Source organism: Pongo pygmaeus, chromosome 18 (assembly GCF_028885625.2).
Source record: "Pongo pygmaeus isolate AG05252 chromosome 18, NHGRI_mPonPyg2-v2.0_pri, whole genome shotgun sequence".
NCBI classification, from domain to species: Eukaryota; Metazoa; Chordata; class Mammalia; order Primates; family Hominidae; genus Pongo; species Pongo pygmaeus.
The window spans coordinates 64,461,814-64,477,657 of record NC_072391.2 but is presented as its reverse complement, the minus strand read 5'-3'; the positions used below and the strand labels follow the sequence as shown (position 1 = coordinate 64,477,657).

General features: G+C 50.0%; 1 protein-coding gene across 7 annotated transcripts in view; it reads right to left on the bottom strand.

Moving 5' to 3' along the window:
- The window catches only part of PHAF1 (phagosome assembly factor 1), a 42,658-nt gene extending 27,397 nt beyond the window's left edge, over nucleotides 1–15,261 (bottom strand). For 4 of the 7 annotated variants that reach the window (XM_054453867.2, XM_054453868.2, XM_063654382.1 and 1 more), the window contains exons 1-3: nucleotides 15,138–15,261; nucleotides 14,888–15,008; nucleotides 4,135–4,217 (exon numbers count right to left, since the gene is read on the bottom strand). In XM_054453867.2, the coding sequence (XP_054309842.1) occupies nucleotides 4,135–4,217; nucleotides 14,888–14,951 (147 nt within the window). In that variant the 5' untranslated portion in view covers nucleotides 14,952–15,008; nucleotides 15,138–15,261. Of the gene's footprint in view, nucleotides 1–4,134; nucleotides 4,218–14,887; nucleotides 15,009–15,122 lie in introns of those variants that run through there. The other 3 variants (XM_054453869.2, XM_063654381.1, XM_063654383.1) reach the window with 3 other exon arrangements.
- Between the last annotated feature and the right edge of the window lie 583 nt (nucleotides 15,262–15,844).

The window sequence follows — 15,844 nt, the reverse complement described above, 5'->3', positions numbered from 1 at the left end:
GAGCATCTCTGCCTGGCCACCCATCGTCTGGGATGTGAGGAGCCCCTCTGCCCGGCCGCCCTATCTGGGAAGTGAGGAGCGCCTCTGCCCGGCCGCCCATCATCTGGGATGTGAGGAGCGCCTCTGCCCGGCTGCCACCCCGTCTGGGAGGAAGTGAGGAGCGCCTCTGCCCGGCTGCCCCGTCTGGGAGATGAGGAGCACCTCTGCCCGGCCGCCCCGTATGGGAGGTGAGGAGCGCCTCAGCCTGGCCTCCACCCCGTCTGGGAGGAAGTGAGGAGTGCCTCTGCCCGGTTGCCCCATCTGGGAAGTGAGGAGCGCCTCTGCCTGGCCGCCACCCCGTCTGAGAAGTGAGCGCCTCTGCCCGGCTGCCACCCCATATGGGAAGTGAGGAGCGCCTCTGCCCAGCCGCCCCTTCTGGGAGGTGAGGAGCGCCTCTGCCCAGCTGCCCCGTCTGGGAGGTGAGGAGTGCCTCTGCCCGGCTGCCACCACGTCTGGGAGGAAGTGAGGAGCGCCTCTGCCCGGCTGCCCCGTCTGGGAGATGAGGAGCACCTCTGCCCGGCCGCCCCGTATGGGAGGTGAGGAGTGCCTCTGCCTGGCCGCCACCCCATCTGGGAGGAAGTGAGGAGTGCCTCTGCCCGGTTGCCCCATCTGGGAAGTGAGGAGCGCCTCTGCCTGGCCGCCACCCCGTCTGAGAAGTGAGGAGCGCCTCTGCCCGGCTGCCACCCCATATGGGAAGTGAGGAGCGCCTCTGCCCAGCCGCCCCTTCTGGGAGGTGAGGAGCGCCTCTGCCCAGCTGCCCCGTCTGGGAGGTGAGGAGTGCCTCTGCCCGGCCGCCCCGTCTGGGAGGTGAGGAGCGCCTCTGCCTGGCCGCCACCCCGTCTGGGAGGAAGTGAGGAGCACCTCTGCCCAGCTGCCCCATCTGGGAAGTGAGGAGCGCCTCTGCCCGGCTGCCACCCACTATGGGAAGTGAGGAGCGCCTCTGCCCAGCCGCCCACTCTGGGAAGTGAGGAGCGCCTCTGCCCGGCCGCCCACTCTGGGAGGTGAGGAGTGCCTCTGCCCGGCCGCCCCGTCTGGGAAGGGAGGAGCGCCTCTGCCCGGCCGCCCCGTCTGGGAGGTGAGGAGGGCTTCTGCCTGGCCGCTCCGTCTGGGAAGGGAGGAGCGCCTCTGCCCGGCCACCCCGTCTGGGAGGTGAGGAGCGCCTCTGCCCGGCCGCCACCCCATCTGGGAGGAAGTGAGGAGCGCCTCTGCCCGGCCGCCCCGTCTGGGAAGTGAGGAGCGCCTCTGCCTGGCCGCCGCCCCGTCTGGGAGGAAGTGAGGAGCACCTCTGCCCCGCTGCCCCATCTGGGAAGTGAGGAGCGCCTCTGCCCGGCTGCCACCCACTATGGGAAGTGAGGAGCGCCTCTGCCCAGCCGCCCACTCTGGGAAGTGAGGGGCGCCTCTGCCCGGCCGCCCACTCTGGGAAGTGAGGAGCGCCTCTGCCCGGCCGCCCACTCTGGGAGGTGAGGAGGGCCTCTGCCTGGCCACTCCGTCTGGGAAGGGAGGAGCGCCTCTGCCCGGCCGCCCCGTCTGGGAGGTGAGGAGCGCCTCTGCCCGGCCGCCACCCCATCTGGGAGGAAGTGAGGAGCACCTCTGCCCGGCCGCCCCGTCTGGGAGGTGAGGAGCACCTCTGCCTGGCCGCCACCCCGTCTGGGAGGAAGTGAGGAGCGCCTCTGCCTGGCTGCCCCATCTGGGAAGTGAGGAGCGTCTCTGCCCAGCCGCCACACCGTCTGGGAAGTGAGGAGCGCCTCTGCCTGGCCACCCCGTCTAGGACGTGAGGAGCGCCTCTGCCTGGCCACCCCGTCTAGGACGTGAGGAGCGCCTCTGCCCGGCCGCCCAGTCTGGGAAGTGAGGAGCGCCTCTGCCCGGCCGCCCTGTCTGGGAAGTGAGGAGCGCCTCTGCCCGGCCGCCCTGTCTGGGAGGTGAGGAGCGCCTCTGCCTGGCCGCTACCCCGTCTGGGAGGAAGTGAGGAGCGTCTCTGCCCGGCCGCCCCGTCTGGGAAGTGAGGAGCGCCTCTGCCCGGGCGGCCCCGTCTGGGAAGCGAGGAGCGCCTCTGCCCGGCCGCCCCGTCTGGGAGGAGAGGAGCGCCTCTGCCCGGCTGCCCTGTCTGGGAGGTGTACCCAACAGCTCCGAAGAGACAGCGACCATCGGGAGCGGGCCATGAGGATGATGGCGGTTTTGTTGAAGAGAAGGGGAGGAAGTGTGGGGAAAGGAAGGAGAGATCAGATTGTTGCTGTGTCTGTGTAGAAAGGGGTGGGCATAGGAGACTCCATTTTGTTCTGACTAGGAGAAGTTCTTCTGCCTTGGGATGCTGTTGATATCCGGCCTTTCCCCCAGCCCCGTGCTCTCTGAAACATGTGCTGTGTCAACTCAGGGTTAAATGGATTAAGGGCGGTGCAAGATGTGCTTTGTTAAACAGGTGCTTGAAGGCAGCATGCTCTTTAAGAGTCATCACCACTCCCTAATCTCAAGTACCCAGGGGCACAAACACTGCAGAAGGCCGCAGGGTCCTCTGCCTAGGAAAACCAGAGACCTTTGTTCATGTGTTTATCTCCTGACCTTCTCTCCACTATCATCCTATGACCCTCCCATATCCCCCTCTCCGAGAAACACCCAAGAATCATCAATAAATACTTCATAAATTAAAAAAAAAAAACAAACAAACAAACAAACAAAAAAAAAGTAAATAAATTAATTTAATTAATGAGAAGCCACTTTGGCACCGATAATCCACAGTGGTTCAAGAAACCCCTGCCCACTCTTGGCCGGGCGTGGTGGCTCACGCTTGTAATCCCAGCACTCTAGGAGGCTGAGGCGGGCAGAATACGAGGTCAGGAGATCGAGACCATCCTGGCTAACAGGGTGAAAACCTGTCTCTACTAAAAATACAAAAAAAAAAAAAAAAATTAGCTGGGTGTGGTGGTGGGCGCCTGTAGTCCCAGCTACTCGGGAGGCTGAGGCAGGAGAATGGTGGGTGAACCCAGGAGGCGGAGCATGCAGTGAGCCGAGATCGCCCCACTGCACTCCAGCCTGGGCGACAGAGCGAGACTCTGTCTCAAAAAAAAAAAAAAAAAAAAAGAAACCCCTGCCCACTCCTACAAGTCCCCTGTTCTGTCATAGGCACCACATGCCCACTCCTACAAGTCTCCTGTTCTGTCATAGGCACCACATGAATACTCAATGAATACTCAAGCACTTACTTGGAGATTAAGCATGTCTTCGATCAGATCCCTCACATAAGGGTCTCACTAGGCTGGTAAAGGGGTACAACATGGCAGAATGTAATCTCTGGGTATAGGTAACAGGCCCAATTCTGACTCTGCTCCAAGTCAAACTGAGAAGCCTCTCAGAAATTTTGCCTACCTATAATTTACAACATTCTTCATGTCAGAAATAAGCTGTCATTTGCTTTAGGATCTGAAACTAATTGCAACAAATACAACTGAAATAATCAAACTAGTACTCAAAGGGTCTCAGAAAAGTCATTGGGGACATCCTTTAGCCTCTGTAGGCTCAAAACTATTCCCTGAGGCTTGTGACACATAGGACACCACAAAGGCTGTTCAACATGGCAGCATATGGTCTGTGTTACAGAACTGCAGGTTTCAGAGAATTCAGTGGTGGGAAGATTGCTCTTTGAGAGAGATAAAGGGGTGAATTATATCTGTTTCCTTTCAAATCTGCTATGCTGTGCTAGCTAGAGATCTGCACTGCAACAATCCTGAACACAAACTAACCAACAAAAGCAGAAAAGACAATTTTAAACACGGAAGTGGAAGGTAAGCACTCTAAAAGACCAGAGACAGCCTCTGAAGCGACCTACCACTGAAAAGTCCCTGATTAAGGGCCTGTAGGCAAGTTGAGCATAGACAAAACACAGGTTCAATTATTACTGCTCTTCCAAACCTAGCTGTACTAGATAATCAAGAGCAGAAGTTTCAGAATCAAAGAAAAGGTACTTGATAACTGGCTGGTGCTAGAGATTCTCCCATTCGAACACAGCTATCCTTTCCAGTCAGCCTATCACAAAGCATCAGCTCTGGAAGTGACTCACTGCCGAGGGATGCTATTTCAATAAACAAATCAGTCACCACTCACCTGTTCACTGTAGAGAACCTGGACGTTTTTGATGATGCGACAGTGCTTCTGAAGAATGGCTACTGCCTGAGCCAGAGGCATTCCTGAAATAAAGCAAGACACCTGTGTGGTTATTTTGGCTACCCATCTATTGACATCTACCACTTCACTAGGCACTGGTCCCTGCAGTAAAGACGGGGGATGTTTGGGGGCTACTAAGGTCTACAGATACATGAGTAAATAAGAGTTCAATAAGCAGTAAGAGCTACAATAATGTTAAGCAGCAAGCACTAAGAGAATACTTGGACCGTGCACAGGTGTCCAACTCTTTGAATGCAAGGACTCTTTTGCTTATCTGTGGCGGTGGATATCACAAAAATCATGCATGGGCCAGGCGTGGTGGCTTATGCCTGCAGTACCAGCACTTTGGGAGGCCAAGGTGGGAGGATCACTTGAGGTCAGGTGTTTGAGACCAGCCTAGCTAACATGGTGAAACTCTGACTCTACTAAAAAAAAAAAAAAATTAGCCAGGCGAGGTGGCTGCCCTTGTAGTCCCAGCTACCCGGGAGGCTGAGGCAGGAGAAATGCTTGAACCCGGGAGGCGGAGGTTGCAGTGAGCCAAGATCACGCCACTGCACTCAGCCTGGGCAACAGAGCAAAACTCTGTCTATTAAAAAAAAAAAAAGATGCATATGATGCATGGACCCTTTTTACATTTTTATTTTTTTTAAGCTCATTAACTATCATTAGTGTTAGTCTATTTTATATGTGGCTCAAGACAATTCTTCTTCCAATGTGGCCCAGGGAAGCCAAAAGGTTGGACATGCATGGAAGGGGAGGGGAGGCAGTATATATACAAAAAGTCTTCCTGGAAATAGGGACCTCCACACTGATCTGACACAGACAAGCGCTCAGAGAAACCAAAGTAAGTATGAATCAAAGAACCAAGCGAGAAAAGCACTGACTGCATAATTCTGCAGACCCAGGTTTTGGTCCTCACTCTGCCATGGCTTAGGTATGACCTGAGATAGGTCCTTTCTCTTCCTTTCTGGCACCTGTCTCTGCATCTCTGAAATGAAGGCCTATTAGAGTACATGACTTATAAGGAACAATTTTAAAAGTTTAAAATCAGGACTGGTTGTGGTGGCTCATGCCTGTAATCCCAACACTTTGGGAGGGCAGGGCAGGAGGATCGCCTGAGGTCAGGAATTTAAGACTAGCCTGGGAATATAGTAAGATCCTGTCTCTACAAAAAGTAAAAAAATTAGCTGGGCATGGTGGGATATGCCGGTAGTCCTAGGTCCTGGGGGTGGCTAAGGTGAGAGGATTGCTTCAGCCCAGGAGGTTGATCCTGCAGTGAGCCATGATAGTGCTACTGTGCTCCCGCCTGGGTGACAGACAAGACCCTCTCTCAAAAAAATAATAATAATAAAAAAGTTTAAGATCACCCATCCACCAGAATCAATGAATCAACTTATTTTACCAAGGATTTCACTGGATTTTTACTTAAAATCCCACAAATATCCAGTTCTTTTTATTTTTCATTTAATTTAAAAATAGCGACAGGGGACCAGGCCTGGTGACTCACGCCTGTAATCCCAGCACTTTGGGAGGCCAAGATGGGCAGATCATCAGGTCAGAAGTTCGAGACCAACCTAGCCAACATGGTGAAACCCCGTCTCTATTAAAAATACACAAATTAGCCAGGTGTGGTGGCACGCACCTGTAGTCCCAGCTACTCTGGAGGCTGAGGCAGGAGAACTGCTTGAACCCAGGAGGCGGAGGTTGCAGTGAACCGAGATAGCACCACTGCACTCCAGCCTGGGAGACAGAGCAAGACTCTGTCTCAAAAAAAAAAAAAAGCAACAGGGGGCAGGGTACGGTGGCTCATGCCTATTAAAATACAAAAAAATTAGCCAGGCAGCTGGGCACGGTGGCTCACGCCCGTAATCCCAGCACTTTGGGAGGCCGAGGCGGGCAGATCATGAGGTCAGGAGATCGAGACCATCCTGGCTAACATGGTGAAAGCCCGTCTCTACTAAAAAAAAAAAAATACAAAAAATCAGCCGGGCGTGGTGGCAGGCGCCTGTAGTCCCGTAGCTACTTGGTAGGCTAAGACAAGAGAATGGCATGCACAGAGCTGGACTTACTTTACTGATTACCTTTTATACTTCAAGATCCTGAACTAGTAACTTCATTAACATATTAGCTTTACCATGCCTTAAATATTTTATACATTTTGTCCAGCTTTTCTAATGTATTAGAGACCTGCTTCAGATGATCTAGTATACCATTCTCCCTTTAATTCTTTTTAATTTCTAAAACTGCTGTTATTTTTGTTCATGTTATGATCAAATTCACTTCAGTGCAGTGGCAATTTATTTGCTGTTTGGTGAAGATGGTCTAACAGACTAAAGTAGGATCTCTGTGAGCCAAGCATCATCTAAAAAAATCTTCATATTTTTCATCTGTTTCACACCTCTTTCCATTCAGATTTAACTAGAATATTTCTTTAAAGTTTTCCAATTATCTCATATTTTCTTTGGGATAAAGTAGCTATTTTTCAGTTATGTGATATACCCAAAGTAGCTCTAGTTTGCCTCCAGGGATCATGGCATCTCAGTAAAATGCACGTGAAACACTAACTTGCACAGACACCCTAAAGATACTTTTGTCTAAATATTATTCAATATGAGCAGTTTTTAGCATCACTTTTGAAAACAATAATTGAGGAAGTTCTTTTCTTTATGTGTATCATGTTTTCTAACTGTACTGTTACAGGTTGTTTCAGCTGATTTTTGTTTGTATTTGATTTTTTGTTATTTCATTCATTCATATGACAGATAATAAAATGGGATTTGAAAAGACAAAAAAAAAAAAAAAAAAAAAGAGAATGGCATGAACCCGGGAGGTGGAGCTTGCAGTGAGCCGAGATTGCACCACTGCACTCCAGCCTGGGCTACAGAGTGAGACTCCATCTCAAAAAAAAAAAAAAAAAAAAAAAAAATCAGCCAGGCATGATGGTGTGCCCGTCATCCCAGCTACTCAGGAGGCTGAGGTGAAAGGACGGCTTGAGCTCGGGAGGTGGAGGCTGCACTCTGGCCTGGGTGACAGAGCCAGGTGCTGTCTCAGGAGGAAACAAAAAAAGCAACAGGGCGAGGCATTCCTGAATATCTAACTCTTTTTTTTTTTTTTTTTTGAGACGGAGTCTGAAGTCTCCCTCTGTTGTCCAGGCTGGAGTGCAGTGATGCGATCTCCGCTCACTGCAAGCTCCGCCTCCCGGGTTCATGCCATTCTCCGGCCTCAGACCACAGGCGCCTGCCACCACACCCGGCTAATTTTTTGTATTTTTTAGTAGAGACAGGGTTTCACTGTGTAAGCCAGGATGGTCTCGATCTCCTGACCTCGTGATCCACCCGCCTCGGCCTCCCAAAGTGCTGGGATTACAGGCGTGAGCCACTGTGCCCGGCCTGAATATCTAACTCTTAACACTTGGTTCTTTAATTCATGGCCCATTATAAGCAGATTTACATATGCCTCCAGTTTAAGTAATCCAAATTCCAATGACATCTCCAACAGTCTAAGGACTCACCGAGACCACCAAAAAGTTTGTTTCCAGGCTGGGCGCGGTGGCTCACACCTGTAATCCCAGCACTTTGGGAGGCCGAGGCAGGCAGATCATGAGGTCAGGAGTTTGAGACCAGCCTGGTCAGCTTGGTGAAACCCCGTCTCTACTAAAAATACAAAAAAAAAAAAAAAAAAAAAAAAAAAAAAAAAAATTAGCTGGGCATGGTGGCATGCGCCACCATGAGTAGTCCCAGCTACTCAGGAAGCTGAGTCAGGAGAATTGCTCAAACCTGGCAGGCAGAAGTTGCAGTGAGCTGAGATCGTGCCACTGCGCTCCAACTTTGGCGACAGAGCGACACTCTGTCTCAAAAAAAAAGTTTGTTTCCAGAGTCCATTATAATTTAAACAAGAAGAAACACACATAGAGACAGGTCCTGGACAATCAAAAAACAAAGACTTGTTTAATGAATACAAAAACAATGTGTCTGCTGTTCACCACTCTCTAGATCCCTTGTACCCTGCTCAGAGCTAACCACCCAGTGACTGGTTTTGTTTTGTTTTTTTTTTTTTGAGACAGAATCTCACTCTGTCACCTAGGCTAGAGTGTAGTGGTGCAATCTTGGCTCACTGAAACCTGTCTCCCAGGCTCAAGAGATCCTCCCACCTCAGTCTCCTGAGTAGCTGGGACTACAGGCATGTGCCACCACAACTGGCTAACTTTTAAATTTTTGGTAGAGACGAGGTCTCACTGTGTTGCCCAGACTGGTCTTGAACTCCTGGGCTCATGTAATCCTCCCACCTCCGCTTTCTAAAGTGCTAGAATTACAGGTGTGAGACACCGCACATGGCCAATCCAGTGACTGTTGAATAAATATTTACTGAGTGGGACTGATGGATTGTAGAGTGGGTGACAAGAGAAAGGAAGGAAAAGGGACCATGGCTTCATCCGATGGCAGCCAGTTCACATTTAAATCAGTTGGCCTCCAGGTCAAAGAGATGCGATATGCAAAAAAGAGCTTACAAATGAAGAATGAATTAGAAGGTAAAAAGCTCATGGCTCATGTACATTTAAACAATCTGATTCTGCCCTCATCTGAGAGGCCATTCTTCAGTCTGAAGAAAGTTGAAGGCAATCATCACAAGGCTGACTTATAATCTTTAAAAAAGTACTTTTCAGCCTTCCATAGCATAAAACCTGGCACATAGTAGGGACTCAATAAATGTTTGAGAATATGAACAAGCTGGATGCATCCCTCACCTCTGCCATTCCTAAATGGAGGAACATCTATGCTGTCATTCCCAGGAGGAATGGACAAACATCCACGTGCAGAAGACAGACAAGGTCAGTTAGTTAGATGTCAAGAAAGAGGAAGGCTGCATGGCTTCTCTGATCCACGTGGCACATGCCAGTTTCTTTCTTTTCCTTTTTTTCAAAGAGACGGGGTCTTGCTATGCCACCCAGGCTAGTATCAAACTCCTGAGCTCAAGCTATCCTCCCGTCTCAGCCTCCCAAAATGCTGGGATTATAGACATGAGCCACCGCTCCCAGCCCATGCCAGTTTCTTGAGGGAGGATTCCATTTACCACATCAAAGGATGTCTCAGCATCTTAGGATCTTAGGATCCTGAGTCACCCAGGGAGAAACTCACCCAGAGGAGACGAAGCAGCCATGGTGACTGGTCATCACACAGCTACTGGTAAAGGAGGGCTACGAAAGATCTCTAAAGGGAACTAACTATATGAATGGCAAAGAAACAGGAGCACTATCCCAGCTCTAACAGAACGGTCAGCCTTCTAAACCGCACAAATCTTTGTCTCACAGATCTCAGCACTTGCCTGCTTATAACCTCTCAATGGCTTCCCATTGCAGGCGGATAAAACCCAAACACCATGTCATCACCAAAGGCCCTGAATATTCTGGATCTTATCCATCTATATCTTCTTTCCACTGTTCACCCTTTGTTACTTGCACACGTCAAGCTCTTTCTCACCTCAGGCCTCTGAATTAGCTGTTGTTGCTGCTGGAATCTGGAATGTTCTACCCAAAGCTGGCTCTTGTTCGCACTTTAGGTCTTGGTCACACCTCACTTCCCTCACTGCCTTATTCAATGAAGCCTCTCATACCATTTATTTATCTGTTAGTCTCCCTTATATCCTCACAGAGGTAGGACCTTGTCTGTCTTGTTCACCTCAATACCTCCCAGCACCCAATCACTGTGCCTGGCACAACTGTAGGTAGTCATGCACATCTGTGAAACAAAGCAATTAGGTAGAACACTTAGGTCCTATACGACGAATCCTGTTGACCACCCTCCTTCTCTGGAACTCCTATTGTCTCTCCACCACTACTACTCTCCTCTAACTTTTCCAAGTCTCTCCAATAGGCTATGTTTCTTCTGCTCATCCCTGGTTCAACCAACCACCCAGTTTCTGACTCATATCTCCATCTGTTTTCTGTATACATCTAAAGGCAAATAAAAGCCAACAGATTAAAAGTGATCTTTTCATCTTCTCTGTATTCTACGTCTCAATATCTATGTCCAACATCTTACAGAGTTTCTCAAGTCAGAAACCTCTAGATTCCGCCTTCTTCCCCACCTCTCCAAATCCAGTTCTTCCTAAACGAATGCCCACAATACACTTTACTAATACATATCCTCTTTTCCACAGATTTGCACAGATTCCAACACAAAGTATCCTTGATAGTATCCCAGGCAGTCATAACCAAACAGAATCGGGACTCTGGGAAATCCATTTTCTTCTTCTACCAGTACATCATGCTCTAATTTTAATACCAAATTGCTTATAGTTCCCTGCACACATCATCTACCTTTTTTCCTGTGTTTTTTTTTTTCTTCTTTCATTCGACTGGAAGATTTCCAGCTCCTTTTGGTTGGCAGGAGGCCTTCTCTGAACCCTTAGGTCAGGTCAAGTCCCTTCTTCCCCTCCACAGTACCCTATACATCTTCTACTTGATTATAATAAAAGGAACTATTTCTATAATCCTTCTCTATCACTAGACTAAGCTCTTCAGGGAATAAGATCATTTCTTTTTTAAAAAATTATTTATTTATTTTTTATTTAAATAGAGACAGGGTCTCACTATGTTACCTAGGCTGGTCTCAAACTCTTGGCTCAAGTGATCCTCTCACCTCAGCCTCCCAGAGTACAAGCATGAGTCACTGTGCACTGTTTATTTTCAATGTTTGTGAGCAGAGTTCACAGAGGTAGATGATGCCTCCAACACAGTGAGCCTTCAGTCTCTGTGGAACAAGGTAATCTCGGAGAAGGTATTTTCTTCACTGACCCTTTAAATCTACCTTTTTTAGTCCTTTTCAAGACCAATTTCAAAAACAAATTCAGAGACTTGCCTCTGCATCAATACATTCTGCAACTCTCATTGAAAACATTTCAGGGCCCGGCACAAATGCTCATGCCTATAATCCCAGCACTTTGGGAGCAGAGGCGGGAGGATCACTTGAAGTCAGGAGTTTGAGACCAGCCTGGTCAACATTGTGAAACCCCATCTCTACTAAAAGTAAAAAATCAGCTGGTGTGCCCACGCCTAGAATCGCAAGAGGCGGAGGTTGCAGTGAGCCACGATCACGCCACTGCACTCCAGCCTGAGTGTCAGAGTAAGACTCTGTCTCAAAAAAAAAAAAAAAAAAAAGGCTGGGTGCGGTGGCTCATGCCTGTAATCCCAGCACTATGGGAGGCCGAGGTGGGTGGATCACGAGGTCAGGAGATCGAGACCATCCTGGCTAACATGGTGAAACCCCGTCTCTGCTAAAAATACAAAAAATTAGCTGGGCGTGGTGGCGGGCGCCTGTAGTCCCAGCTACTTGGGAGGCTGAGGCAGAAGAATGGCATGAACTCAGGAGGCGGAGCTTGCAGTGAGCCAAAATCACACCACTGCACTCCAGCCTGGGCGACAGAGCGAGACACCGTCTCAAAAAAAAAAAAAAAAAAAAAGAAAGAAAGAAAGAAAGAAAGAAAGAAAACAAAACATTTCAAATCTGCACTGCCTTTACTCCACCGCTGGTCAAACCATCAGTGACATTCATATTCACAGAGATTCTGCTTGGCCTAGGTTTTCCTGTCCCTGTGTTGCTGGCATTTCCCTAATCATCCAACATTATACCACCAGGAAGGCAGCCAAGGAGCTGCCAGGATGCAGCTTCCCATTGTGATGCCAGCCAGATAATTGCATCTGCATTTGCACAGATTCCAATAAGAAACCTGGTGACAAAGTTGAGTCCACTCTCAGAAGGAAAGAGGAGTGGGATGCAGGATATGCCTGTTTGGCGACTTTTGTTTATCATCTCTCTCTCTGAGCCTGTCCCTCACCTGGCAAAAAGAGATAACAACACCTATCTTACAAGCTTGTGGTGGCTAGGGGTAAGTTCTTCCTGGTTTACTAGCCTAGGCATGTAATTCTAAAGCAGATTCCCTTCTGAGACCTATCCCTACCTAACAGCCCCAAATGTAGTTTGGATGTGTTCAGGGTGGGGGAGGAGACTGACAGAGGTGGAAAATGACTTTCCATTTTTAAAGTCTGATAAAGTTAAATTAACACCATCTCTCAGGCAGACACCATGTAAAAATGAATTTTAAGACCCACGGGAATCATGAAGGCTCTGGGCCAGTCTATGAGCTTCCCCCTAAAATTCAATTCTGGACCCAATATACAGAAATGCCCTTCTCACTGTTTTTGGTTGCTATTTAGACAGTTTGTAAGAACTATGTAAGCCCCTGATGCCTGGGAAACTAGCAGAGCTAGGAGTCAGGGTTAGGGTGTCAAAACAACAGCTGAGAGAAGCCTTGCTCTCTCACTCAGTTTTCTGGAAATCCTGATCTCAATTAATATCCTAGTAACTACTTTTTTTTTTTGTCTTCTTGAGACAGGGTCTCCCTCTGTCATCCAAGATCATGCCCAGTGGTGTGATCATGACCCACGGCAGCCTTGACCTCTCAGCCTCAAGTGATCCTTCCATCTCAGCCTCCTGAGTAGTTGAGACTACAGGCCTGGCTAATTTTTTTTTTTTTTTTTTTTTTTTTTTTTTTTTTTTGTAGAAACGAGGTCTCACTATGTTGCCTAGGCTGGTCTTGAACTCCTGGCTTCAAGCTATCCTCCTGTCTCAGCCTCCCAAAGTGTTGGGATTACAGCCATGAGTTACTGCACCTAGTCCCTAGCCACTACTTTTGACCAAGGGACTCTGAATACTTGTACCACCAAGAGACCACAACCTAGTCATACTATTAAGCATAGTTTGAAGCTATGGCTGTGGTTTTTATCCAGCCGTGGGAGGATCTTGCTTGGGTGGAAGCTGTCAAGAAGAGGGGAGGAAAGGAGTTAACCAGAAGCCAAACAGCATTAGCATGGTATCACCAGCCTCCCAACCAAGCTCTTAGTGCTTCATGAGAGAATGGAGCATTTCGTACCAGCTAATATTTTGGAAAGAACTCTACAGGAGTGGTGTAAGTTACAAAAGGATTTGGCCAAGTCCCCTAAATTAAAAAGGCTTTTATGGTCGGGCATGGTGGCTCACACCTGTAATCCTAGCACTTTGGGAGGCCAAGGCGGATCACTTGAAGTCAGGAGTTCGAGACCAGCCTGGCCAACATGGCGAAACCCGGTCTCTACTAAAAATACAAAAATTAGCCGGGTGTGGTGGCAGACACCTGTAATCCCAGCTACTAGTAGGGAGGCTGAGGCAGGAGAATTGCTTGAACCCGGGAGGCAGAGGTTGCAGTGAGCCGATATTGTGCCACTGCACTCCAACCTGGGCAACAGAGTGACTCTGTCTTAAAACAAAACACCAACAACAAAAACTAGCTCTTACAACACACAGGACGTATGTAGCCACTAAGCATCAACAGGGCCTCACCAGCAATCTGTACCACCTGGTTTCTCCAACACACTGTCTTCACAGACATAAGTCTTCCAGAGTCAAGGATAATTTATAATCCAATGGAGCAGCTGATTTAGTCCAGTAGCTCACACTAGAGTGACTAAAGTTCAGGCCTGCACAAACAAACAGCACCAACACCTACCCCACCCCCTTTTCTTAGTGCTGGAACATCAAAGTAAACACACAGGGGTTACTGAATGCAAACATCCTTGTACACATAAAAGTAGTGATGTTGGGAATGGAGAGGGTGAATGAAGGGAGAAGGCTGGGCCAGCAAACCCCAAAACGACCAAACTGCATTTTTTAGAAACTAAATGTTACTTCCCCCTGACTCCTATTTCACCCAACCTTCACCTGTCACAACTGAGGTCTGGGTTTAGGATTACAGCATCCGATACAGACTACATTTCAACAGAGGGAAGCGGGGCCGGGTGCAGTGGCTCACGCCTGTAATCCCAGCACTTTGGGAGGCTGAGGTGGGCGGATCACGATGTCAGGAGTTCGAAACCAGCCAGCCTGGTCAACATAGTCAAACCTCGTCTCTACTAAAAATACAAAAATTAGCCGGGTGTGGTGGCGCGTGCCTGTAATTCTAGCTACTGGGGAGGCTGAGGCAGGAGAACCGCTTAAACCCACGAGGCGTTAAGTTGCAGTGAGCCAAGATCGCGCAACAGCACTCCAGCCTGGGCGACAGAGCGAGACTTCGTCTCAAAAGAAAAAAAAAAAGAGGGAAGCAAGTCAGCTGTTCCTTTAATACACACAAACTCAACTCCCTTGACCCCCCAACATCTGATCATGGGTTCCAAGCCTAGGTTTCCCCTCCTAAAAAGGGGAAGGAAGCCACAGCCCAGAAAAGCAGTGGGAGACAGACCACAGGCCACAGTGATGATCAGAGGGGTCAGCCACTTCTCAGCCATTATTTAGTCTGTAAAATAGAAATGGGAATAACAATAGTACCTATCCTCAGGAGCCGGCGAGGGGTACTAGAGAGAATTACGTCCAAAAAGAGCAGGGCCGGGCATTAGGCATTTGGGGAGAGCAGACTATTATTGTCTTTATTACTACTGTCCCACCGTCCCAGAAGAGACCCTGCTGAGACCCGAGACGAGCAACTGACAGGCAAATCGGACCAGTTGGAGCGGGTATCTAGTGCCTGAAGGCCAGCGAGCCGAGAGGACGAAAGAGGTGAGGAGCTGCGGGCGCAGGGGCGTGAGAGACTGAGAACAGAGGTGGGAAGAGCCCAGAAGAAAGCAAGGATCAGCGAATGGGGTCCTGACAGAGGACCCCAAACTCACCCAGCGTGAATTCCCATTGCTCGTTCCCCAGAGAGCGTTCGGGCACTACCTCCAGGTCCAGCATTGGTTCGGCTCGCCTGGCCCGGGCGGCCTCCCTGCGGCACCGCAGAAGGGACCCGAGCTAAGGAGACAAAGCAGAGGCTGACAGGCCGCCCCCGCCGGGCCGCCGCAGCCCCGCTTTCCACCTCTTCCCCGGCGGCAGCGGCAGCAGCACCGGCCCAACACCACACCTCACCTCACTTCACCTCACCTGCAGCAGCCGCGGCGGCGGGGGCAACGGCGGCGGCGGGAGCGACTGCAGTAAAAGTGGCGTGCCGGGCCGTAAAGCGCGGGGAGGGCCGGGCGAAGGCGGGAGTGTCAGCGCGAGGGAGGAACCTGGGGCGGAGCCGCGCACGCGCAAACTCCGGGTCCCGCTGCAGTCTCTGCAGAGGCTGAGCCGGGCAGGGCTGTAACGTTGGGAACTGTTGGGGCTCTAGGAGCAAGCAGCCCAGTGCTTCGTGAGCCCCTACATCTGTGCACCACAGCACACACACTTCATATTATCTACACACACACTTCATATATCTACACAAAGAAGGGTTCACCACACAACACACACGTCACACGGCTGCACAACACCCGTCTGCTGTCTACACACACGTCCCACTCACATTCACTGGTCGCAGAAAGCAAGTACAGAGGGCACGCTGAAGCCCAGCAGGAGGGAGGACGCGGAGTCCCTAAGCCTCACGGCCCCCACCGTCTCCGTTGGGGCCGGAGGTGACGCTGGCCGCAGCAGCTTTTAGTTGTTCAGGAATGACGGCCCCACCCAGTTGCCCCTGGGGCAAGGGTCGAACCGAAAGCGAGTGAGGACTGTGGGCGTTAGGGGTCGGAATTGGTTGGGGGAGAGGACTGGGTAGAAGGGGAAGGGGCCGGGCCAGGCCTGCCTGCTGACCACATCCAAATGTGCTTAGTCCC